The sequence below is a fragment of the Emydura macquarii genome, unplaced genomic scaffold (assembly GCF_026122565.2).
Source record: "Emydura macquarii macquarii isolate MOO-44397 ecotype Brisbane River unplaced genomic scaffold, CSIRO-AGI_Emac_v2 contig_1348, whole genome shotgun sequence".
Classification (NCBI taxonomy): Eukaryota; Metazoa; Chordata; order Testudines; family Chelidae; genus Emydura; species Emydura macquarii.
Genome location: NW_027131485.1, coordinates 22378382 through 22404959, shown reverse-complemented (window position 1 = coordinate 22404959; position 26578 = coordinate 22378382). Strand labels below are relative to the sequence as shown.

The 26578-nt window shown below is 42.9% G+C and overlaps 1 protein-coding gene across 25 annotated transcripts in view; it reads left to right on the top strand.

The window, feature by feature from the left end:
- The first annotated feature begins 3253 nt into the window (after positions 1-3253).
- The window catches only part of MAPK8IP3 (mitogen-activated protein kinase 8 interacting protein 3), a 135220-nt gene continuing 111895 nt past the window's right edge, over positions 3254-26578 (top strand). For 10 of the 25 annotated variants that reach the window (XM_067551409.1, XM_067551403.1, XM_067551407.1 and 7 more), the window contains exon 1: positions 3255-3849. In XM_067551409.1, coding sequence (XP_067407510.1) covers positions 3376-3849 — 474 coding nt within the window. In that variant the 5' untranslated portion in view covers positions 3255-3375. Of the gene's footprint in view, positions 3850-26578 lie in introns of all 25 variants that reach the window. The other 15 variants (XM_067551395.1, XM_067551390.1, XM_067551400.1 and 12 more) reach the window with 3 other exon arrangements.

The window sequence follows — 26578 nt, the reverse complement described above, 5'->3', positions numbered from 1 at the left end:
AATGTCACCTTTTAAGAAGCCTATTCCTAGTCTTAACTTGTTAATTTAAGCAGTTGGTGATATAGTCTCCTTCTATCCCATCTCCACACTGAAAGGAAACTTTCATTTTATAGAGAGTGGGCTATTCTAATTCCCCTTGCTTTCTCTTTGGCTGTTTTTCCTGTATTTTTTTCAAAGCTTTGTATTAAAAAAACAACGACCAAAATCCCACTAATGTATTCCTTTGGGAAAACTCCATAACCCAAAAGAACAATAAAATGTATTTGCTTCTAGAATCTAAACATCTAATTTATCTGACCACTGTGTTTTCATGCTTGTCTAAATTTTGGTAGTTAGAATTCTAATAGGGAGGGAGAAGTAGGAAGACAGAACTTGGATGAGTAGTTCCTTGGAGCACAGACACACTACAGTTTTATCAGTGTTGCTATTTCTGTAAGAGAAATGAGCACACTAGCATGAAGTTCTGCACCAGCTTATTGGGCTAAGTTTTAAATGTTCTCACACTTGTTCAAAAATACTTCTCCAAGATGCCCCATTTTATTGAAAGAGTGTTTCTGACATTCCTCCTCAATGATGGATTCCAAGGAGCTGTCCAGCACTCTAAAATCACCATGTGTAACACTGGTGAATGCTAATCGATGGTAGGAATGGTGGAAGAGAATGAGTATGCGTCTGTCCTTATTTTTTAAAATCAAACTCAGAAGTAACTCCACTGAAGTCAGTTGGATTGCATTGATGGTACATGTGAGAGAACGATAAGGCAGTATCCATTGCAGGTTAGTAATGCTGGAGCCCCCATTTCTGGTCTTTTCTTCTCTTAGAGCTGGGCTTGGACAAATTTTGGGTGCTGAAGAGCAATGCTGAACTATGGGAAGATCAGTCTTATTTTCTGCATGTAACTCTATCTGGTCTCAAGCTACCTTATATTTGCTTCATGCATCTTACTAAGCAGGAGTAGAAATGGCAGCTAGCACTGTAAACCTACAATTGTTTAATTCTGCTCCTAGATGTACATCCTAATGAATCTGAAAATGCCTGAAAATGAGGAACACTGCATCCAGCAAAGGATTTTAGAAGACCTTGCTTTGTCTATTCCTGGGATTATGGTGCTTGAAGAGTTAATGTTGCATATAAGTGACTGTTTCAGGCTCCAAGTTGAGTCCTTCTGATTGCTAGATTACTAGTAGCCTGGCTGATTAAAACATGACTTCCTTATTACCTCAGCTCCTCCAGCAGCAGCATAAATCATGTACCTGTTATACATTTTATTCCAAGTGACCAGTCAGGATTTATGCCAAACTATAAAAAGCGTCTGAATTTCAAACAAAACTATAGTGGGGTATTTAACTCCCTTATGTGCCTCTTTTGCTTGTCAAGAATAGTAAAGTATGTCCTTGGTATTTCAGAATCTCTCTGCTTTCTCACCTAAAAGTATGCATGGTAATACCCTTGAAAAGTGATGAGCTGCAAAAGCGCACCAGGATGGAAGTAACATTCTGGAATACTCTAGACACAACATGAAGAACTTGAGAAGCTGATAAGAAGGTAAGTACCCTTCCTCCTATGTATTGTGTGGCTATATTTCCCACCTCTACTCTGCACTTCTCAGCCACACTGATCAAGAGAACATGCTACACACAGTGGTGAAGCACCTGGCTGAAATGTGCTCTTGGCTCATGGCAGAGGTTCTTTAGAGTTCATGGTAACCATTTATTCCCCCTCTGATTGGTTGGTTGGTTGACTTGTCTGTACCCAAGCAGACCATTGTCCCTTTCATTGTCTGTAATAACTACTGACAGCTTGATCTTGAAAATATAAAATGTTCAAACTTGAATGCCCAAAGTGAAACTCCTAATGTGAATACAGGCAATTTAGTAATCTTGTTTTCACCACTCCCACTGAAGACACTGTACTGTGATGATGTGTTTGAGAATTCTGAATGAATGGTTGGACTCTTGTCATTAAAAATCTAATGTTATATAGGCCTATGACAAGGTCTCAAATTTAACCCAGAATCTTGTTGTCATTGGTAATTTAGGTAATATATCTTGTACATTTGTTAGAATGTGGCTAATTTTAAAATGTAAACTAGATAAGAACGAACTAATTTGTATCATTTTTATTTATTTACACAGAATATATATCTCTGTTCTGTAACTTAATGTATCATTCCAGACCTGTGATGGCTGTTTGCCTTGATATAACTTCCTTCTGATGTCCAGAACATGATTTGCAGAAACTGGGTTTGAATTTCAGTGGGGTTAAATTGTGAAGACCCAAATGGTGCTTCAATAAGGCTACCTTATTCTTTAACATAAATATGTAGTGTACCATAATGACAGGCTCCCAGCATATAATTTGGCTTTGTTGTTCAGGTCAAAATGCTGCATTGGGTCCATCTCAGTCAAGTGACTGGCCTGCCTTCACGCTGGGGATCTCTTTATTTTGTAGCCCTCACATCTCTGCAGCAAACATGCAGGTGAGGTGACTGCTCCACCTCATGCATTTTGGGTGCAGTCCTTGTATTTAGATAACTCTTCAATGTGCCTCTGAGGCAAGAAACCCACTAAGCCTTGAATAACTAGTTTCAGGTAGGCTTCAGTATATCCTGTGGGTTGCATTATGAGACTGCACCCTATTTAGTCTGCAAAAGAGAAGAGTGAGGGGGGGGGGGATTTGATAGCAGCCTTGAACTACCTGGAGGTTTTTAAGCTGTGGCTTGACAAAGCCTTGGCTGGGATAATTTAGCTGAGGTTAGTCCTGTTTTGAGCAGGGGGTTGGATTAGATGACCTCCTGAGGTCCCTTCCAACTCTAATATTCTATGATTCTATTGGTACCTAGATACTTGAGTGTGGTAGGTGCTCTGCAAATGACATAAATGTAAAGATACTGTCAGTCCAGTAGATATTAAACTCTAGTCTGCTGAGGCTGGGGACAGAGATCTTGGTTTTGCTATGTTCTGTCCAGTACCTAGTATACTAAATAGTGAGTCTTTAAATGGAGAACCATGGAAGTATTTAACTTACTGCAATCACCACCCTCCTACACACACCTGGAGGCTGCCTGGTAAATTACAAAGAGACCCCCGGGTCCCTTTTTGTTGACTCCTTACACAGATTGGGCCCATTTCATCAGTATCACCCCAGGATCACTTTTGTTTCCAGGAATAGTGCGGGTCTTCTCGCATCAGAGAGTAGGGTTTGTGGGGAGGGGGTTCCTGTTAACCCTTCAGTCAGTGTCTAATTGTGTTGCCTTCACTGCTGGTAGCCTCAGCCCGCGGCGCCCTGGGCCCCCCCGTGTGTGGCTGGCGCTGACCCAGCAGGGAGGAGGCGGTGCTGGCAGCGCCCATTGGCGCAGGGAGGAGGCGGAGGAGGATGGGCAGAGCCCAGTGGCAGCCTCAGCATCAGCCTCCCACAGTCCGAGAGGAGGGCCAGGCCGGGCCGGGCGGAGCAGCCTCGGCGGCAGGTGGCTCGGCGGCGGCGCTGTCCCACCCTGAGCCCGGCAGGCCGAGGCCGAGCGGCGGCGGCAGGATGCTGGAGATCCAGCTGGACGATGGCGGCGTGGGGGGGTATCCGGGGGACGATTACTGCTCGGGCTCGGTGATGTCGGAGCGGGTGTCGGGCCTGGCCAACAGCATCTACCGCGAGTTCGAGCGGCTCATCCGCTGCTACGACGAGGAGGTGGTGAAGGAGCTGATGCCGCTGGTGGTGACGGTGCTGGAGAACCTGGACTCGGTGCTCACCGACAACCAGGAGCACGAGGTGGAGCTGGAGCTGCTGCGGGAGGACAACGAGCAGCTGCTCACGCAGTACGAGCGCGAGAAGGCGCTGCGCAAGCAGGCCGAGGAGGTGAGGGAGCGAGGGAGGGACCCCCGGGGCCTGGCCGTCGCCGACGGCGCCATCGGGCCGGGCCGGGCCCGCGGGGAGCCTCTGCGCCAGCCGCTGGGGAATCGTGCACCCGGGCGCCATCCCCGCCTGCCTTCCGCCCTAGCCAGGGACCCCCCACCAGCGCCGGCCCCGCTCCATGTCCTCGGCACCCAGCCAGCCCGGGCCGCCGTCGCACCGCAACCCGGGTCTCGTCTCCGCCCCCGTCACCCGAGCCCGGCCCTGTCCGAGCCCCACGGTTCTCTTTCGGGCCGGCCCCGCTGCAGCTGGGAGGAGGGGGTAGGCTGGGGGTGTAATAGGCCCCCGGGCCATGACGTGAAGGCATCGGGGCCGATTGTTACCACTAGCCCCAGGGCGAGGTGTCCTTGCTGCGCCTTGGCTGAGAATGAATCTAGTGTGTAAACGCTGGAAGAGGAGCCAAGAGCTCACTCAGGTCGCTTGTTTCGCGTGCAGTGTCGTGTCTGCCAGCTGGAAATGTTGGGGGGCTGGAAGCAGAGCTCCCTGGATTTCGTTCTTGTCTGAGCCACTCAAAGGGATTGGCCGCTAAGCTTTGGTGTAGGGTGGGGTGTACATTTGGTTGTATTGTCAGTCTTTTGAGAGTACTGTGTCATAGCTGGTGAACCCTGCTTTACAGGGGACAGAAATGTTCTGTGGACCTGCCATAGGCAGGAGAGGGGAATTTTTTCTCTGGTATCTGCAGGCTCTGGTTCCTATCTCCCTTAACTCGAATGTTAGACTGTCAAAGTCTCTTCGTTGCAATCTCTAGTAATGATTCTTCCCCCCCCCCCCCCACCACACACACACACACACATCACAGGAGCATGCAATATGGGTAGACTTGTAGGGTGACATTAGGACAGGAAAAAGCAATGGTGATTTAAAGAAACCTTGACATGCAGTGGAAAGACCTAGTAATCCTGAAATATCTTTCTACAAGAACACCTTGTTCTACAGCTAGGGTGCTATCACTGTGTCCTATACATGGTGTATTTGTAAGTGAAACAAGATCAATCAGAAAATGGCCTTTTCCTTTGTCCCTGAATCTAGGACTTTGCCATATACTTAGGTAGGATTCACTGAAGATCATTCTGAAAGTAAACAAAGTCAAAAGATCAGCATTTGGTGAAACTTCCCTTTTAAAATAATTGTTGCCTACTTAAAAGCAAGAATGAGGAGACTAAACTAACTGGGGTTCCGTGAATTTGAAGTATTTAGTTTAAAAAAAAAATCCAACAAAATAAACCACATGGAACCTATGATGCTAATATTTGTTTATGATTAGAACAAATAATTTCTAAAAAACGGTTTACTTTTTGCACTTCACTGAATGTGGGTTGAAAATGATAGTTTCACATCTAGGCTAGTGCACTAGCACGCTACACAGTGCTGTAATATTTGTGAATGCTTTCAAATCTAAACAATAAGCTGTTCCGTTTGAAATAAAAACAGCCTCCTCAAGACGTTGGTTTCTAATTCTGTGAATCGATTTTTATCAGACTTACACTTTGGAGCTTAACAACATGGCTTATGCAACCCAAAATACAAGGTTTGTTGGCTGCCAGTTCCACTCTTATCTTAGTCATGACTACAGCAGTGCAGTTCAATTGATGGGGGACAGCCTGGAAGTGATTCGTGAGAAATACAGTCACTTGGCTGAAAGAGAAGCAAAATTCCTCAGTCACTAAGACCCAGCAGGAGCCTGGGAGGGAAAGAATAGCTCATTTCCTCATCTCCCTCTTGCTGCCTGTGCTTCTGCCACTACTAATTCCAAGAGCAGCTCCTCAGCATACGTAGACTCATCTCAAAGCACTTCAAGGGGCTGTGGAGCCTTTTGAAACAGCACTGTCTGAGCAAGGGAAAAGGAGCAGTGGGGAATGAAATCCACCCAGTTGTATCAACCTCTTTCCTCTCCCACAACAGTCAAGTGATTGTCTCTTAACCCAAGGTTGTGATGATTATTTTTGGGCATTTTGTGGATTAAGAACCAAAAAAGGTTGAGAATCACTGAGCTAGAATCTGATTTATAAATTACCAACAACAGGTTACTTAATGTATATGGCTTTTGAATCCAAGGATGATGTATAGCATAGTGGAATATTTAATGAGAAACATTCTTGTATCTGGAATGATTGTAAAGGAGAACCTCTCTAACTTGTACATATATGACTAGGAGATGCCTTGTCAAATACTAAATTTTGCAGTCTAGAGTAATGGAATCAAATCAATAGTCCTTTGTTTTGACAGTTTAGTTTAATTATTAATATAAGAACTGTTTTTTATAATGGCATGTAGTGGTTGAAAAATGAGTCTAAGTAACTTGAGGCTTCACTAGGAGACTTTCTTATTACATCTTTGCAAACTGGTGAGAAAATTTCACTCTTATTTGTGGATTAGCAAATTTCTCCTGTATGTTGCCCTGGTGAGGCCCGGCTCAGGAGAGGATTCTTGCTTTTTAAAATGGGAACTGGTGTCCATAGATGTAATATTTTGGAATGATTGTGACACAATCACTGTTGAAAGTACAGTAATTGTGATCAAGCCAGACTACAGGGGAATTAAGAAGCTAATTTATGGTCTGATCCTGAACTATTGAAGTCAAAGGGAGGTTTGCTTTTCACTTATTGGACACGGGAGGATCAGGTTTAGTTTGTACTAGGTTCCGGCAAGCCAGTGTAATGTCAATAGCTAGTTTCTTGGCAGGAAGAGTAGTGAAAGCAGCCATAGCAGGATGCTCTTTTCCTAGATTTAAAAATAAAATTGCTTATGATAACAATTCTATGTCATCCTTATGTGTGATTAAATGAAAATGAAAAATTCTTTGCAGAGAGAGTTGCAACAAATAGCAGTAGAAATCAGTTTTTTTATAAGAACAAACCAAAACAAATCACTCTCCCTTCCCCAAACAAATAGTTTGCATAGGGTAGACAGACCTTACCTCTATTTCCTTGGACCTACTTCACAAACACACTTTACTAGGAAGCACAGCCAATGGCAGGTTACTTGAGCTGCAGTGATAAAGGTCAATGAGTTTTATGGAGAATTTTACTGGTATAAGACAGTCAGAGAATCAAAAGTAAAAATCACCTATTTTCTTGTATCAGAATGTGGATGGCCATTATGTAGCAGTGTTCACAATAACTTGAGGAAATTAATCCCTTATACAGTATTTAACTGAAATGTTAAGAACCATAAACATGGTGGGCAAGAAGTTCCTGTTAAGGGGCTGTGTCTGTAACATGAATCCGCTGGTCTGAGCTGCCCTGTCAGATTAAATGGCTGGGTCCTTCTTAGGGAACAGGGCTGAGTCCCAGTCTTGACTTCTCTCTGTATATTAGTGCTAATTACAACAGTTAAATTGTCATTGAGATTTTGGAGGTGGGAGGGATGAAGATGACAATCATTCTGACTTGTTAATTTTTTCCATAATCTCAAGTCAAAAGACCCCTTGGTTGTAAGTGTTTTTGATCAGTTTATAAACATGAAATTAACTTAAAATAAACTTGGACATTGTGCTGGGATACATAAGTAATGCATTGTGCTCCTCCTGTTAATTGTGACGGGATGAATCACTCAAACTATCCCATTCTGTTCATTCCCTCTGAAGCATCTGTCATTGGCCACCGTGGGAAGACAGGATACTGGGCTAGATGGACCATTGGTCTGAATCAGCATGGATGTTCTTATGCTACAGCAGTACCAACCAACCTTATTATCAGAGCTGTGGTTACATAGAAAATGATGGCCCACAAACAAGACTTATTGGCATACTGTGTAAACTGGAGTTGTTAAAACAAGTATTTTAATGTCACCTCCATTCAAGACATTAAAAAATAGTTTTCCTTTTGTATAAAAACACTTACAGTCTCGATCTGAGAGGATATTATAGACATGAGTTTTTAAAATGGTATTTGCTAAGAGCTAAACAGATCTTCACTTTCTAATCGTATTACAAAGCTTAGATTCAAATTGATTCAACGTTTGTTTCAACTGTCCAGAAATGGGAAGTGGAAGCCTCCAGATACATGGATCAGAAAATAGAAGCTTGTGATTTTATGGCTGAATTTACAACGTTTGGTGATTTTTAAAAAAATCCTACTGCTGGATTTATGTGATTACATGACAATCTCATCTTTTTATTTATTTATTTTTAAGTTAAGGCTAAGTTTGTAGAGCTCATGGCTGTGGAGAAAAGCTTGAAAATGTGACTTCTAGAGGCTTAAAATCTAGAAAGCAAATACAAACCCCCCCACCATTTAATTTTGTTAATTTTATGTTTTTTTTGAGGCTGACTAATTTTCAAATGCTTGGGGTTGACATTCCTGTTGTAAGTATTTCTGCTGGACTGCCCGAGAGTATCCTAGGAAGATTCTTCCCCCCTCCCCCAGAATTGCACACAGTCCCAAAAAATATGCTACTATTGGACACTGCTTATTTCTACACTGAAATAAGTGGAAACTGTAAAGATCACATTTGGGTCCTAATCATAGAAGATTAGGGTTGGAAGAGACCTCAGGAGGTCAGCCAGACCAACCACCTGCTCAAAGCAGGGCCAACCCCAACTAAATCATCCCAGCCAGGGCTTTGTCAAGCCAGGCCTTAAAAATCTTAAGGATGGAGATTCCACCATCTCCCTAGGTAACCCATTCCAGTGCTTCACCATCCTCCTAGTGAAAAAGTTTTTCCTAATATCCAACCTAAACCTAATATCCAATCTAGACCTACCATTTCAACTTGAAACCAATGCTCCTTGTTCTTTCATCTGCCATCACTGAGAACAGCCTAGCTCCATCCTCTTTGAAACCCCCTTCAGGTAGTTAGAGGCTGCTATCAAATTCCCCCTCACTCTTCTCTTCTGGAGACTAAATAAGCCCAATTCCCTCAGCCTCTCCTCATAGGTCATATTCTCCAGCCCCCTAATTATTTTTGTTGCCCTCCACTGGACTCTCCAGTTCGTCCACATCCTTCCTGTAGTGGGGGGGGGGCCCAAAACTGGACATAATACTCTAGATGTGGCCTCACCAGTGCCGAATAGAGGGGAATAATCACTCCCCTCGATCTGCTGGCAGTGCTCCTACTAATGCAGTCCAATATGCCATTAGCCTTCTTGGCAACAATGGCAAACTGTTGACTCATATCCAGTTTCTTGCCCACTATAACCCCCCTGGTCCTTTTCTGTAGGACTGTTGCTTAGCCAGTTGGTCCCTGGGGATTTTTCAGTCCTGAGTGCAGGACTCTTCTCCTTGTTGAACCTCAGATTTCTTTTGGCCCAATCCTCCAATTTTTCTAAGTCATTCTGTATCCTATCCCTACCCCTTTAGTGTATCTACCACTCCCTCCAGCTTAGTGTCATCCGCGAACTTGCTAAGGGTGCAATCCACCCCATCATCCAGATCATTAATGAAGATGTTGAACATAAACAGCCCTGGGACTGATTCCTGGGCACTCCGCTTGATACCTGCTGCCAGCTAGACATCAAACCGTTGATCATTAGCCATTGAGCCTGATGATCCAGCCAGCTTTCTAGCCACCTTATAGTCCATTGATCCAGTTTATATTTTTGAACTTGCTGGCAAGAATACTGTGGGAGACTGTATCAAAAGCTTTGCTAAAGTCAAGCTATATCACATCCACCACTTTCCTCACATCCGCAGAACCAGTCATCTCATAGTAAAGGCAGTCAGGTTGGTCAGGCATGGCTTGCCGTTGGTGAATCCATGCTGACTATTCCTGATTATCTTTCTTTCCTCCAAGTGCTTCAAAATGGATTCCTTGAGGAGCTGCTCCATGATTTGTCCGGGGATTGATGTGAGGCTGACAGGTCTGTAGTTCTCCGGATCCTCCTCATTCCCTTTTTTAAAGTTGAGCACTATGACAAAACCCTTGCTGGGATGATTTAGTTGGGGTTGGTCCTGCTTTGAGCAGGGGGTTGGACTAGATGACCTCCTAAGGTCCATTCCATCCCTAATCTTCTATGATTTGCCTTTTTTCCAGTCATCCAGGACCTCTCCTCATTGCCATGAGTTTTCAAAGGTAATGGCCAATAGCTCTGCAATCACGAGCCGAGTCCCTCATCATGTGTTTTGTAAACATGAAATCTAAATCTGTTTCTTTTTTTTAAAAAAAGCATTTACAGACAGTGAAACCGGAAATCGGGAGTCAGTTGGTGTACATTGGTGCAGCTCCGCTGAAGCATGGAGCCAAGCTGATCTCTCTGAGGAGCTGGCCCATTGGCCTAATGTTTATGTGAAATCTGGTTCCAGTGCAATTTTAAATGCTGCAGGGGAAGTTTAGCTGCAGCATTTTATTAATGCATTAGGAGCGAAGTGAAATTGAAAATATAAACTAGGCTCTAGGCAATGGCTATGCTGAGGGAAATGTGAACAAACAGCATGAATATTGAAGGGGTACTATAGCGATGAGGGGTAAGGTAATTTCTTTTGTTGGACCAACTTCTGTTGGTGAGAGAGACACGTTTTTGCACTGTACAGGCTTGGTCCAATAAAAGAGATTATTTCATCCACCTTGTGTGTGTCTAATGTCCTGGTACCAACATGGCTACAACAACACTGCATACAAAGGTGTACTAGATCCTTCGTGTTTCACTTTTAATCTAAGATTAGTGACTTAAGTAAAGAGACATTAAAATGACTTTTAAACTATCCCCACTTAATTTTACAGTTTGGTATGAACTTTAAATATCTCATGCTCTAGGAAAATGTGGGCATTAGTATCAAATTGATATAATCATGGAGTGACTTCATTCGATTTCTGTGATTTAGAGTGTTGGCCAGCTTTGTTGGGTGTAAATCTTCTCACTAGAAAAGTGCTTGGAGCTGAGGGCTTAGAAAGAAGAGTGTTTCCCTAACATGTTTAAGGAAGAGAGGGTATTATGACTCCATCCTTTCCTTACACCACTATTTAAAGCCACTTGACCTGCATAGAACAGAACTCAGACTGGCGCATATCAATGATAGATCTAACTTTCCAGTGAAAGGCTTTTATCCTCTGCTCTCTTGACTGAAGTTCAAGGTCTATAAGCAGCATCCATTGGAAAATTGCCACACAAAAAAAATCCATGTTGATTTCAAATGAGCAATCTCCGCAATTGTGACTTATTATTTCCGAACAATAAAGTTCCCGTCTTGCCTAGTCAAACTTCCAAGCTGCTACAATTGAAAGCTTCTATTTGTACTAGCTAAATAAGGATTAGTTTGATCCTGTGCTCTCAGCTTTTGGAGTCAGGATTGAAATACCTGCTGAGAACTCATCTATTTGTACAGTGCATTTACATGCCCTTTAACTCACTCCCAGAAACGTGTCCTCCAAACCACCAAAGTATCAAAGATTTCTCCTGTCTTCAAAGCCCCTGTCAGACCTGACACTGGAGCTGGTGAAGGCTCTTCCATAGTGTGCCTGTGATGTGAGATTTGTCTTTCTATTAACCAGAGAGCCTGTTAATTAATTTATTCTAAAATACAGTAGCTTCCATCTTTGAGACCTTCTGTAGACTTCTCCTTGTGAGTATCTGTGCTCTGATCCCCTCATATTTTGGAAGGGTTTATGACAGTGAGTGACTGAGCTTTTGCTGGGGTTGCCACTAATAAATTGAACTTACTGCCCTTATGCATCCGACCACCATTCCTTCCTAGTTTTAACAGCCAATAAAAATACTACTTTTCAGACATGTGGTGTTGTAATTGCAGGTAACCACCATTTAGGATTCCCCCCTCCTCCTCTTTTAAAAAAAACCAAAACTCAACCCCAAACACTTGGAATATTGAGTATTTTGTTTTTATGTGATGTTTTATGATGTCTCAGTTGTTTGTGGGAAATGTTTTTTGGGAAAAATTATAAATGTATTATTAAATCTTGTTGGAGACTCTTGGTCGGTGATCACTACAGGCCAGATTTTCAATGGTATTTAAGTACCTTAAGATACAAATAGGCTCTTAGTGCAATTTTCAAAAGGGCCTAAGCAAATTTTAGTTTTTGAAAACCCCACTAGGCTACTATCAGCATCGGTAGGTGCCTACGTACCTTCTGAAGTCTGGCCCTACCTATTCTGTTGAGGGACACTTTTAAACATTGCCCCCCCCCCTAATTTTCTTATGGTAAGGTGTCTAGGAAACACTAAAAACAGTTTGTCTATCAAATTGCAGCTATGCTGTGCATTGAAAGATCTGCATTGCAACACTCTCTTGTGACTTTTTTCTTAATTGTCTTGGTTTTTTCTGTCTCAGTGATATAAACCTCCCAGGCTAGGAGAGAACTTACTCAGTCCTGCAGTCTGACCTCAGAGATAGTTACTTGATGGGAATTTCTGCAGATTGGTGGTGATTTCATACCACAAAAGAAGAAAAACATTCTAGCAGACTCCCTCTAAAGAGTCTCAGCCCATCATACTATACTAACAACTGTACGCCATTCCCTTCAGGTACATACAGGTTAATAATAACTGGCAACCATAAAATGCAGACTTACTTCATGAGCTGCTTATGTACAGGATCTGGCTTTGTATTCTTCACATCCCTATTCACCCACTCCTGATGGTTGCAGGCATTGACATGAGTGAAAATGAATAGGAGAGTATAGCACAGTTTGACTCACCATCTTGGTGCCTTCTGCAGAATATCTGGGGAATCAGTTCTCAGCTGGGCAGACATCCCCCTCTGTGGTGTCTCGCCCAGCATCCTGTCTCTGCTGGACCCTCTTTGTGATTCAGCCCTCTGCCTAAGTCACAATCAGTGTTCCCTCTTTCTGGGGCATTCTGCAGTCCGTTCTAGCCACTTTCCACTGTGGCCACCACAGTCCTACCACCACTCCAGTGGCAATTGGAGGTGGGGGAGGTACCCAGGCCTACCCACTACTCCAGGTCCCAGCCCAGGGACCCTGTGTGGCAGCCTTTCACAGCATCTCCCCCAACTCCTCTATGAATTTCCCTGGGCCACTTCCCCACAGCCGCAGCACCTTCTCCACCCTTGCTTCAGGGCAATGGGCTCTGCTGAATCCCAGCAGCCAGCCACTGCTCTGTCCAGGGTGCTGACAGCCCTCCCTCTCCAAGCTCCTAAGAGTCACTCCACTTATTTTGCTCTGCAGCTCCCTTTTTATACTGGCCTCCTGGACCTTGACTGGCTGCCACCCAGCCCTTTCCTATTGGCTACCTTTTGGGCAGCCTTCCCAAAGGTCCTCTTAACCCTTTCCTGGCCAGTGGGGGGCAGGCACCCCACCATAGAGTGATGTGTGCATTGAATTTTACCCACAGAATGAGCAGCACAATCTGTGGTTTTTTGCTGTCTTTAGAGTTCTTTTGTTAAACTTTATTGTTTTTAACATCTGTCTTAAAACAGGGTGGCTACCGATCCTGGAAATTTTTTGGAAAATAGAGAATTTTCTCAGTAAGCCTAATTTTTTTTCCTGCTGATTGTATAAATATTAAATTTCTCAGTTATGACACTTTTCATCTGACTTGTTATAGACTTCAAATGTAAGCAGAATTTGTGATCTGCCCTTACAATAGATCAGAAATAAAAAGGAGTATGACTGAGGGCATGTTATACACTGGGCAGCTCCATCAGTGCTGCAGCCATTACTGCAGCAGCATCGAATGAATGGGTCTGGTGAAGAAATGCTCAATCGATTGCTGAACCCTTTTCCTGTCAACTCCGGGACTCCACGGGAACAAGAATTGTAAGCTGTGTCGATGGGAGAGTGATTCCCGTTGACATAGCATAGTGAAGACAGCGCAACGGTTGATGCAAGGTTTGTCTACATCAGTTGTGTTACTTACGTAACATAACTTGCGTACTTTGCATTGAAGGAGCTGCACAGTGTAGACCAGGCCTGAGTGTCTATAATGGGATGGTAAAAAAAATTCCAAACATTGATCTGTTTTTAAACATAGTATCTACCTTTCTGTCCCTCTTGTCAGAACTATGTTTGGTTTAGAGTTGACTAGGTTATCACAAGTTATGATTAAAATACAATACTGGATGTAATAAAAAAAATCCTAGTTCCCTGAAAGCCATGCAATTTCAAATTCAGAACTCAGTAAACATTCAGTGGAGGTGAAATGTTTCATTTTCTCCTTTCGTCCTACTTATGTGGGCAAGTAAAAGTAGTAACCATTCCCTTTAGCAATAAAAAACACAGTAATGTGATCCCAAAATAAGATTGGCTGTTGTGTTAATGTCAGGTCCCTTTTGCTTTTTTCCTTCTTTATCCATAGTAAAACAAAGCACTCAAACTAATTCCTCTTCTCCCTCAAAAGATGCAGTGATGTCACTCAGCTGAAAATAAATAAAATAAGGTATGCCCTACCCTCTTTGGGGACAGGTGTGGGGTCAAGTTACTGGCTTAAGCAATGTCTGGAGCAGCACTGGGAAGAGCAACTTTTTAAATTGCTTCCTTTTCTTCTTTCCCTTCTGTTAGCTTGAGGTGAATGGAGAGATCATCTCTGAGCAGAGGGTTGGACTAGATACCTCCTGAGGTCCCTTCCATCCCTAATCTTCTGTGTTTAATGATTTTATGATTAAAGGCGCGTGGGAGCAACATCTACCCTGTCCAGCCTTCCTTTGTGTTTCAAATACCTGATTTGGTTTTATTTACATCATTGTTTGTGTACTGTCTGATCACAGATGACAAAATTAGCAGAACTTGGATGAGGTTTATGTGTGGGACACAAATGGTGACTTAAATTGAGCTTTGCAGAAGTGTAATGTTTTGTTAAACAAAGCACACCCTGGTTTTCTCTCTGGGCCCTGGTCTCCCACTGCCTGGTCTGGGCTTTGAGAATCTCTCAGAGGCAGAATATTCAGCCCTGGTTAAGTGGGGGATGGTGAGGAGATGTATGTCTCCTATCAGTCAGGAGCCACCCTTCTGACTGAGTTGACAAAGGCCTGGTCTACACTATAGTTTTGTTGACAAGAAGAGTTAGCTTTTGTGAAGATGACAGTGGAGGAGTACACACTGAAATGCTCCTCCTATCGATGTAACTCCCCTGCTATGCCGACATCATAAAACCACCTCAATGAGAGGCTTATGTTGGTGTAGTTAAGGTGACGCAGTGTCTGTGTAGACACTGTGTCCCTTACCTTGCCTGTTGGCTGTCATTCTTGTCAATTTCATGGTTGCACTTGAGCCATGAAATTGGCAAGAGATCCGGGCAGCTAGAGCCCAGCTGCCCTCACTTCCCTGGAGAGCTGGGAGGCCGGACCGTGCTCCCAGCTGGGAGCCAGAAGAGAAGCTTGGGCGGCTGGACTTTGCTCCCAGCAGGGAATGGGAGCGAAGTTAAGGAGGAGAAGCCAGCCAGGAGCCCGGGGGAGTCTGTGGGGCAGCTGAGCTCCTGGCAGGGAGCTGCCAGCAGAGCTGAGAGACCGGGCTCTCAGCCCCCACACTGCTCCTCTTAGGTCTTGGTGGAAGCACTCCTCCGACCCAGGGAGGGTCATGTGAACATCAGCTATCGCAGTCATTAATGTGGTGGCTGTAAGTCGACTTAACATAGGTTGACTTATCTTTGTAGTGTAGACAAGGCCTTAGTGAGTGCCAGAGGGTTTTCTGATAGACATAACGCATCTACTCAAACATACAGACAAATAGAACTGAAGCTCATACACCAATCAGGCTATTTCTCTTACAGTCTGGGAAGGGAGAACAAGAGTCTATGTTTAAATATGTGGGAGGTTCACAATTGTATGGTTATGAGGGACTATATACATGGATCTTCAATACAAATATTTTTAAAGTCAGTCTTTTTATTAGTATTTATGATTGTTGGTTACAGTTATTTAAAAAAAATCTCAAGTTTGAAATTCAAATAATATGAGGAATTAGTTTATTTAAAGATCCAGTTCAAATCATTGTGTTCCCAGATATTAATAAACAAAAGCCATAATCAAGTACCCCTCAACACGCACAACTAAATATGACACACTGTAAACCCCAAATATGCTCCATTGACACGCTGTCTTCTCTTGATGAAATGTGACAATCCATTCCTCAATCACTTCCTGTCCTCTACTGAGTGAATTTTCCAAGGCTGTCTTTGGAGCGTGCCAGATGTAAGAAACAGGGACATATTTTCTGGTTTGGGGAAAGGGGCTAGGAAATAGTGAAAAAGACCAAGAAGGTTTGAGAAGAATCAGGCTTTATAATTCTTTAATCTTTGTCCCTTGGTACTGTTGGAAATTAATTTGGCCAAATAAAATTAAAATTTTAATCCTAAAAAATGTCCAGTAGGATCAACTTGGATGTTGTTTTGGTGAAACTCTTCATTATTTATATGAATCATATTATCCTTTCTGTAGAGCCAACTAATATATCTAGTATGGGAATTCCTAGTGGCATTCCTCTCTTATTCTAATTTTAAAAATTAGTTCTAAAACAGTTTTTAATCAAATGTTTGAGAAATCATTAAGGAACTCTGCAAATCCATGGGGAAACATCACAATGAAAACTAGCAAGTTTAAGATAGGATTTTCAAAAAAGCCTAAGGGAATTATGCATCCAGTGCTTATTGAAGTTAAATGGGCTTTGGGCACTAACTCCCTTTGTTTATGATAATAAATACACCATAGCAACGATAGTTTGCATGGGGGACTGTTTGTGGACAGCTTCTCGCACATTGTGGACATTACGGGTATAATAATAAAGAATAATAAGCTCTTTTGAAAATCTCAGGCTAAGGGGATTGTGTCAGATGACAGGACCATAGTGTTCCTACTATAAAGAGTGATGGCACTGGCATTTCAGAGTACTTTAATCTGTAAAAGAAAAACTGTAGCCCTGGGAAAAATCCAAACTTTTCTTTCTGGTTTAGCAACGAAATCCTCTGCATCCTGGTTTTGTGACTTATTTGTCAAGCATACAGAAATGTGCTGGCTGCTCTGCAAAAGCTAGTGAAGAAACAGTCCTTGTCTCAAAGAGCTTACAATATAAAGTCAGTGTGTCCCAACAAGTGAAAGTCATAAACATACCTAAAGAGGAAAGAGAGTGTGTGTGTGTGTGTGTGTGTTGGGGCAGAAGAGATGTGGAGAGGAAGGACAAAGTGAAGATCACAGGTTACTCAGGAGTCATATTCCATCTTGAGGATTCTGGTTCTGTTTCCTCCTCCTTCACTCCAGAGACATAGGCCGTGTCTATAATATGGGGACCATAGCGGTATAGCTATCATACTGTAGCTATGCCGGCATAACCCCGTATTGTAGACACATCACAGTCTACTGTGATGGAAGGGGTTTTTCTATGATGGTAGGAAGTACCATCCCCAAGTGATGGTAGCTAGGTCAGATAGTAGCTGGCCATTGGCCTAGCTACATCTACACTGGGGTTAGGTTGGCATAACTATGGTGCTGAGGAGTGTGGATTTTTCACGCCCCTGAACACCATAGCTGTGTCGACAGAAGTTTTACATGTAGACCAGGCCTCAAGATGTAGTTGACTAGCTTTTAGGAGGGAGCTGAAAGGGATGGTTAAGGTTTTCATTTTGGAACTGTCTGCTGTTGTGAAAAGTGGATGGTCTTGGTGATTGCAGCATTTAATTTGGTTTGGTCATTGCACTGCAGTTGTATTTTAGGAAACTGACTAGCTTTGGTTTTAGAATATTAAAGCTAAAATGGGTCAGGGGAGAGGTGTTCTTGAACTAGGTGAGGGTGTATTTGTGTGTCCCCGAGAAATCTCTAAGTGGATAAGTGATATCAGGTAGAAAAAAAGCATTCTGGACTAATTCTGGAAGAAGTATTGATGAATGGTTTAATAAATGCTGTGAAGAGGTTGCTATATTAAGGAGAGTTTTATCTTCTTGGCCTCTTCCATGCATCCCCATTTTTTGAGGTATTTTATTTTTAACCTGATGCTGTCTATCTCTACCTTCCATTTCAGTTATATTAGCTGTTGTTTAACTTAACATTCTCACTAAAGTCATGTGGGACTTGTCCTTAGTTAGTAAATGTTCTCCACTTCCTACTAGATACAGATGGTGGATTTTCTAATGTTTCTTGTGTTCTCTCAGTTTTAATGACCTGAACTTGGACTAAAACTCAGTGGCCTGGTTCTGTTGTTTATTGTTTCTCTTGAAGAGAAGGCAGATGCATCTGTAATAACAAAGCAAAGCTATGATCCTAGACCCTTGCTCTACAAGACCTGATATTGTAGCAGAAATAGATAGCTACCCCTGCTGGGAATTTTAGAAGAAAATCTCTATTGGATTTGGTCAGCGTACAGAGTACCTTGCAGTTGCGCAATAACTTAGGGTTGTTTCTTGCAAGAGCTGTGCAATTGCTGAGCGGTTTTTCTGTTGGACTTGAAATGTTAGGGCACAGTATGACAGTACATGCCACGTATTTCTTATATTATAAATTCCTTTTTGCAGAAGAGGGAGGAAAAAGGGACTGGGAAAAATGGATAAGGGGAGAAGAGAGTGACTGTGCTAGCAGGCTTCTTCTTCTTCTTAAAATTCCTAACATTCTTTTTTTGTATGAGCCTTGGAGCTCCTTCACTATTATAACCAGTGTAAAAATGTGTGGGTGATTGCACTAGCTTTTCATCCTTGGGGTACGTTTACAGCAATTAAACACCTGCGACTGGCCCGAGTCAGCTGACTCGGGCTTGTGGGGCTCAGGCTATGGGGCTGTAAAATTGCTGTGTAGGTGTTAGGGCTGGGACCCCACAATGGGGAAGGGTCCTAGAGACTGGGCTCCAGCCTCAACCTAAAAGTCTACACAGCAATTTTTAGCCCTGCGGCCTAAGCCCTGCGAACCTGAGTCAGCTGACCTGGGCCAGCCATGGCCATGCTGTGGATCTTTTATTCCAGTGTAGATGTACTTAAGAGGCCCCAGGTTCAGTTCTTCCTGGTGTTAAAAGTAAAATCGTCTTGGAGTGAACTTGCCCTTAATCACCATCTGCCTTTTAAAAAAACCCAAGAAACCAAAAACCATCCTCCAGCAGAACCTAATTGTCAGTCTTTGCTCAAGAGTGACTCCAGATTGAAGTGCTGTGGCAGAGCTGTGTAGGGACTCAAGATTAGAATAGAAGGGAGCGCTGCCAGCCATGATCAAAAAGACATTAGGCAAGCTGAGAGGGAAAGCTTGCCCCTGCATCTGCTTATGCTATGTGTCTGGCTCTGGCTAGTGCAGCTGGCCCCTAGCTTTAAGCCATGTCCCAGCAAAGCATGTAAGCTTGTGCTTAACTTCAAGCACATCAGCAGTTCTGTTGACTTTGGTGGAACTGCTGACATGCTTGAAATGATGTATATTCTTAAGGCTTTTGTTGGCTTGTGGCCTTGGTGATGTAAAAGTTACAATGCAGAATATTAAGGTTGCTATGCATGAAAGTGAAATAGATGTTCAGTTATCACCTCTAGTTTTTAAAATTTACGAGACTCTGACGTTGGGACTCTATTGACAGGGTGAATCTTAAAACCCTATAAAATTCTCCAGCTTTCTTGAAGAAATGGTTAAAGACAATCATTTAACTGACTTATAGTAAGAGTCTGAAGAAGTTCAGGGTAGGCCTAATAATTAACGTAGGGTCTGAGGCTCATGTGGGAGTGAGATGGGCGGCTGACTACATTATATAAGCCACTTTCATTTCAAACTTTTAAATCTGCAGCAGATTTACAGGCACTGTCCTACTGCTCTTGTTTGGCTGGTAAAATAGAAAAAATGACTGGAGCTTGCAGATGGGTAACAGATACTTGCTCATTTAATTTTGATTTGCAGTGAGACAATAACTGCAGTCTAATGTGCCGTCTGATCTTTTGAAAATCTTCTTTAGAAAGGCTGCATGATGTAGTGGTTAGAAGCACAGGACTGGAAGTGAAGGAATCTGGATTGTTTTTCTGGTTTCGCCACTGTCTGTCTGTGTGATCTTGGGTAAATCAATTAGCCACTTTGTCTTAGTTTCCTAATCTGTAAAACAGAGAGGGCTCGGAGGTTTAATGAATTAAGGTTTGTAAAACACTTTGAAATTCTCATATTGAGAATGCTGTAGAATCCTAGAAAGATAGAGCTGGCAGGGATCTCCGCCTGTGCTGAAGCAGGACCAAACATACCAAGACCATCCCTGACCGGTGTTTATCTAACCTGTTCTTAGAAACCACCAATGATGGGGATTCCACAACCTCCCTGTGACGTTGGCCTCCACGGGAGTCATAGTGAGATAGCTTAAACAGGGCAAAATGCAAAAATGGGGCAGGCAAAGCCCAAAATACTGGTGGTTTTTCTTCCATAAGATATACCAAGTCAGCAACAAACAGCTTCTGATGACCTCACTGGTCATTCAGCAGACAAAATACAGTTCCCTTAAAACTATGCAGCCCTTTGGCTAGCACCCAGGCAGCCAAGTCAAATATGATGGAGATTACTGAAAATCTTTATCTATCATATGTAAAAAAGTTCTACCAAGCCCTAAGGATCGGGCACATTACCAGACAGGTCAATGAATAGTCCAGATTTTACCCAAATACACGCTTAAAGCCAATGCTTATTAGCTAAACTAACATTTATTTAAAAAAAGGAAAGAGAGTAATGGTTAAAAGGTCAGTATAAGTGCACAGATGAAAATAATGCTCTTAGGTCAGTTCCAAAGTAGAGATAACTGAATTGCAAAGTTCTTAAATAGCAAAGTGTCTGAAATTAACCAAACAGCTTGGGGGTCGTCAGTCCTTGTTTAGAGCTCCTTTGTTAGAAATCCAGTCCAGAGAAATGAAGACTAAATAGTCCACGTGCAGAGTTTGTTGAAATTCTCCCATGAGAATTAGCAGGGTGATTCCAGGCTGGTGCTGGGATCCCAGTCCTGTGATCCAAACTTTCCCTGACAAGCTTGGACAGATTTGAGATAAAAAGGATCAGTCCACTAGAGTCCTTTATAGATCCATGCAGGCTGACCGGTATCATCTTGACACTAGGTACACGGTACCTCCTTGAACAATTAATAGATGATTACTTGGGACTCTGAAGTATCATCTCCTATGTCCTGTGCACACTGGTAACTAGTCCATTAGCTCAAGGTAATTGGCCATTCACAACCATTTACTGATATTTACTACATAAACTTCAAAGAGAAATACAAACAATAGTATTGTTACATTCAAAGATCCATCTAAATGTTCATATGTTCCTTTTGAACTCTTAATCAATAGAACAGTGACAGAAAGGAAAGCAGTTTATCTACACTGCTAACCTCTAACAAGAGATATGTAAACAACATAAAATAACTACCAACAATACACTTGAATATCAAAGCTCTAGTCTACTTATCAGGAATGACCCTCACTACCATTGTATTGTCCTATAATATAGCTTTAAAGGTCAGATTTGGGCCATGCAATTTGCAAAATTGCTTGGCTTTTTCAGGCCTAGTGTCACACTCCCTAAGTAACCTGTTCCAGTACTTAGTTATCCTTGTAATTAGAAAGTGTTTCCTAAATCTTCCTGATTCCTATTTGTTCTACCTTCATTGGTCATGGAGAACACTGTCCTCTTTATAACAATTTTTTGAAGACTGTTATCAGATCCCACTTCAGTCTTCTTTTCTCAAGACTAAACATGCCCAGTTTTTTTAATCTTCCCTCATCAGTCATATTTTCTAAAGCTTTCATCATTTTTCTTTCTCTCTTCTAGACTCTCTGTAAGTCGAAGTGCAAATTCTTATAAGATTTACCTTATTGGCTGCTCTCAGTCAGAATGTTCTTATTTTGCTCTGATTGTGGGTTGGATTGTAAAGAGATACCATCAACTTAGAAATCACACTTTGTCTGACAATTATTTACCTACAGTTGTAATAATGATGGTACTTGACAGAGATTAAAATGAAGTTATTCTTCTATTTTTTTCATCTTGTTTTACTCTGTGCATTTGACAACACTTTGTGTCTAGTCAATGCACTGTTTCTCCTATAGAGTCATGAGGATTTGGATAATTCTTACTAGTTATCCTCTGTTTGGCGTGTGTGGGGGAGCATTTGGCATAATCATTTTACATGGTCTGGGGGAGAAATGAACATCCTACACACGCAATTAGAAAAATAACTCTGGCCTTAAGAAACACTGCATTCTCATATGACATTTAAATTCAAACTATCATACTGTAGAAATACAGCACGCTAAGCAAGAGGTCTCCATGTATCAAAATGTAGTGGACTTCCAGTCTTCTAAACTAAGTCTGCTGTTTTAATCTTGAGTACTATATTAATAGATTTAAAGGCCAGATGAGACTATTATGACCATCTAGTCTAACTTTCTGTATAACACAGGTCAGAGAACCTCACCCAGTCATTTCTGTGTCAAGCCCATAGCTGAGCTATAGCATATCTTTTTAGGCACACACCCAATCATAATTTAAAGATTTCAAGTCATGAAGAACCAATCACATACCTTGATAAGATGTAAAATGTTCAGTGATTCACCCCTGGAACAACTTATATCTTCTTTGCATTTGTCTAGCTCCAGCTCCCAGTCATCAGCTCTCATTGTAGCTTTTTTTTGCTAGATTAAAGAGTTTTCTTTTCTGTTGGAAATACTTCCCCATGTAGGTTCTTCTAGACCGTGTTCAAGGCACCTCTTCTCTTGGATAAACTAAATAGATTGAGTTCAGGTCTCTCACTATAAGGCAGTTTTTCCAGACCTCAGATCATTCTTGGAGCTCTTTTCTGAAACATTTGTGGTTGTTCAACGTATTCTTTCCTTGCCGTCAAATGTTTTGGGTCTCAGAAGATGTAAATGTCTTATTTGTGTAAATAACATATTGTTTAGTGGGAAAGAACTGGGCCACCTCTTCTCCTTCCTCAATCAGATCATGTTTGACATTTCAGAATTCTACTTCTTGCCTCTAGTTAGGTAAGACCTATACCTCTCTGTACTTACGATCTTTTCTGTCCTTATCCACCCTCAGCACAATCTAGCAATGCCTGGCACGAGTAAGAGATGCAGTAACCATTCTTCTTGATACTTTGTACCTTCTCCTTGAGAGACAGATGGGATGGTTTATTGGTTTGAGCATAGGTCTGAGACTCAGAAACTCCTGATTTCTAATCCCACCTCCTGCCAATGGACTCCTTCCGTAAAATGAAGATAATACTTCTCCACCTCACATGTGCACTGGGGATTAATTAAAGTTGGACCGTGGAGAAGAGTTATATAAGTACTGAGCATAATTGTTTCCCCCACTGACCTTTTCTCTGGCTTCCCAGCATCTCATCTTTTTCTTTCTCCCTTACACCTACAGGATCCAAAATGCTATTTCTCAACTCCTCTGCCATTGTAAGGCCTACATCATTCCCCTCTTATTTCGGACTTAATTCCTTGGGGTTTTTTCTGTGTCATGTTCAGGCTCCTCACTCATAGCTATTCATAACTCTTCACCTTACTGAATCTTTGCTCTCATTTCCTCCTACTTACACTGTCACTTTCTGTAGCCTCTCTTCTTACTGCTCCCTTCATTACCTTCTCCCACTCTCAGCTTTGGGCCTTTTCTCATGGCTCCCCTTGTGCACGTCTCCCACTTCTTGTGTGCCCAGCATCTCCTCCTGCTCATCCTTCCTTGAGAACCAGTGCCCCTCTCTAGCCTTCCAGTACAGATATCTGAGTTTCATTTCTCCCTTCTTCCTCTGTCTGCCTATATTTTGTATTTGTCTGTATGGGATTCTAAATAGTTTGGGGGAAAGGACCTTGCGTTTTATATATCTGTATGCTCTATGTACATTTAATAGGCTCTGAAGTATAATAACAATAAAGTCCTGGGGCCTTCAGTATGAGACGAGATGCTTCACTAACTTTTCACTTTTCTCCAGGGTACCTTTATTTTTGGCAAATGCTGTAGTTAACGAAGCATTTTTTGTAGCAGAAAAAGACAGAGCCTACCTCTTCTTTTTGCTGTGCATGCTGTTCCTTTCTCGTCAATGCTTCAATTTGTATTAGCCAGTCTTGCAGATCCCACCTCTATCTCCCTTTCCAGAAAAGTTATTAGCCCTGGCAGTTTAAATAATTATCAGTAAGGGTTTAGTCAGTACTCTTCCTGAATTTCTATTAATCTAAAATTGCAGTGGTTGCTAATTTTTCAAGAAAGGAAGGTGGTGATACCTACAAGCCTGGCAATGAGGAGTATTTCTGAATATTGAAGGCTCAAAGATGCCACAACACCTCATTTTGTAACTGTGGCCTGGAAAGCTGTATGTTGAAGCTCTGTACTGTTTATTTTTGACACTTCTCACTTTCAGTATGCTGTAGGCAAACATCTGCCCACCAGCTGCTTGGGAGTGGATAGGGCTGTGCTTTGCACTTGAACTCAGGAGACCTGGGTTCTATTCCTGTGCACTGAGGGTATGTCTACACTGCGGAGTGAAGTAAATTTAATTTAAATGGACCTTCACCTGCCAAGTTGGAGGAGCGTGATCACACCACACTCATTGCATCGGGGGATTGCATCCCCACCATCTGCGCATGCATTGACAATCAAAACAGTGCACTGCGGAGAGCTATCCCACAGTGCAACAACCCGCAGTGGCTTTTGGGAGGGTTGTCGTCCTCCCATGATGCAATATCCTCCTTCCCCGCCTCCCTTCTTGTCCCAAACAGACAGACGAATGCCTCTTCATGCCATTTTTCAAAAGCCTTTAGTCTCTGCTACACGCACTCCATTGCCTGAGAGGAATGGAGCCCACTCAGGTCTGCACTATCATTGTGAGCATCACAAACACCTCACGACTTATCCTGCAGTATTTTCAGGAGCGAGACAGGAGCCACAGTGCTGAAAATTACAGTGTTATTCAAGCCGCCCTGCTACAAACCATAGAATGAAACCATTCCCATTTGCTGCAGGCTGTCACGCACCATCTGCAGTTGGTGGAGCACCGCTTCTGGTGCTGGGAAACAAGCAGTGACTGGAGGGATCTCATCGTTATGAAGGTGTGGGATGATGAGCAGTGGCTGCAGAACTTTCGTATGCAAGAGGCCACTTTCTTGGAACTCTGCACAGAGCTGTCCCCTACCCTGAAAAGCATGAATTCTCACTTGAGACATGCTAGCTTCCACAGAGCAATGGCCACCTGCTTCTCCGCTGTCAGAGCAACACTAGACTGCTACCAGTCAGTTGGGAATCAATTCAGAGTCGGTAAATCAACCATGGGAGCTGTTGTGATGCAAGTGTGCCAGGCCATTAATAGACTTCTGCTAAGAAGGGTAGTGACTTTGGGAAACGTGCAGGACATAGTGGAAGGCTTTTCTGCAGTGGGGTTCCCAAACTGGTCTGGGGGGACGATAGATGGCACGCATATCCCTATCTTAGCACTGGACCACCTTGCCAGAGTACATAAACTGAAAGGGATACTTCTCAGTGGTGTTGCAGGCCCTTGTGGAACACAAGAGACGCTTCACTGACATCAAGGTGGGGTGGTCTGGAAAGGTGCATGACGTGTGCATCTTTAGGAACTCAGGTTTGTTCAAAAAAATATAAGTGGGCACTTTCTTCCTAGACCAAAAAGTAAGTATTGGCGATGTTGAAATGCCAATAGTGATCCGAGGGGACCCTGCCTATCCTTTGCTTCCTTAGCTAATGAAGCCCTCCACCGGGCACCTGAAAAGCAAGAAGGAACATTTCAATAGTAGGCTCAGCAAGTGCAGAATGGTGATGGAATGTGCATTTGGATGTTTAAAGGCGCGCTGGCACAGCTTGCTTACTAAGTTAGACCTCCGTGAAAGAAACATCCCAATAGTTTTCTCTGCCTGCTGTGTGCTCCATAATGTCTGTGAGACAAAGGGAAGAAGTTCCCGTTGGGTTGGGTTGTGCAGGCAGATTGGTTGGCTGCAAATTTTGAGCAGTCAGAAGCCACTGCAATGCTGAGAGCCAACCATGGAGCGCTGTGCCTCAGGGAAGCATTGAAAAACTGTTTTTGCAATGAGACACAGTAATGTGCGCCACTTATCTGTGCTGTGCTTTCCCTTCCCATCCCCTTCCCATGCAGTTCTGTGCCCCCCTGCCTTCTACCCCCCGCTAATCCCATTGCTATCAAGAAATAGAGTGATGAATTGTAAAGCAGAACTTTTTTATTGTTGATCCTTAACAGTGGAGGAGGAAGGAAGATAATGTAATGTTTTGCATGGATTGTCAGGGGGCTGAGAGGGGATACAGAACCAAGTTTAATTGCAAACAGCAAAAAACACACATTCCCAGTTCCTAAAGAGGGACTCTTTCTGCTCCCCTCAACCGACGATGAGTGGAGTACGTACTGCACCCTGCTCAAACGCTTCCCACACCACTTGGGGGTGGGAGCTAGGAAAGAGTGTTAGCTCAGAGTTTTGCAGGGGTTGCAGAGGGAGTCTGTCCTGCTGCTAAGCTTCCTGAAGCTCCACCAGATGCCTCAACATGTCTGACTGATCCCTCATTATACGGAGCATTTCATCCTGCGTTGTGCACTCATACTCCTGGGCTGCCTTCCTGTTGTCCATCTCCATGTTCAGTTTGTCTGATAATGAAATCCTCCATCCTCTTAGCTCTGTGTTAGCAGCCGCGGAGGCATTCATTATCTCATTGAACATGTCATCCCGAGGTTTTTTTGTTTTTTTTTGCCTTCTTATCTGCGACAGGCACTCAGCAGGAGTAGTAGAGGCTGCATTGAAGGCCACGCTATCCACTGAAAGGCAAGCAAAGCACAAGTCCTATGGATGAAAAGCAATGCTACAATGTAAAAATAACTCCCCTTTATA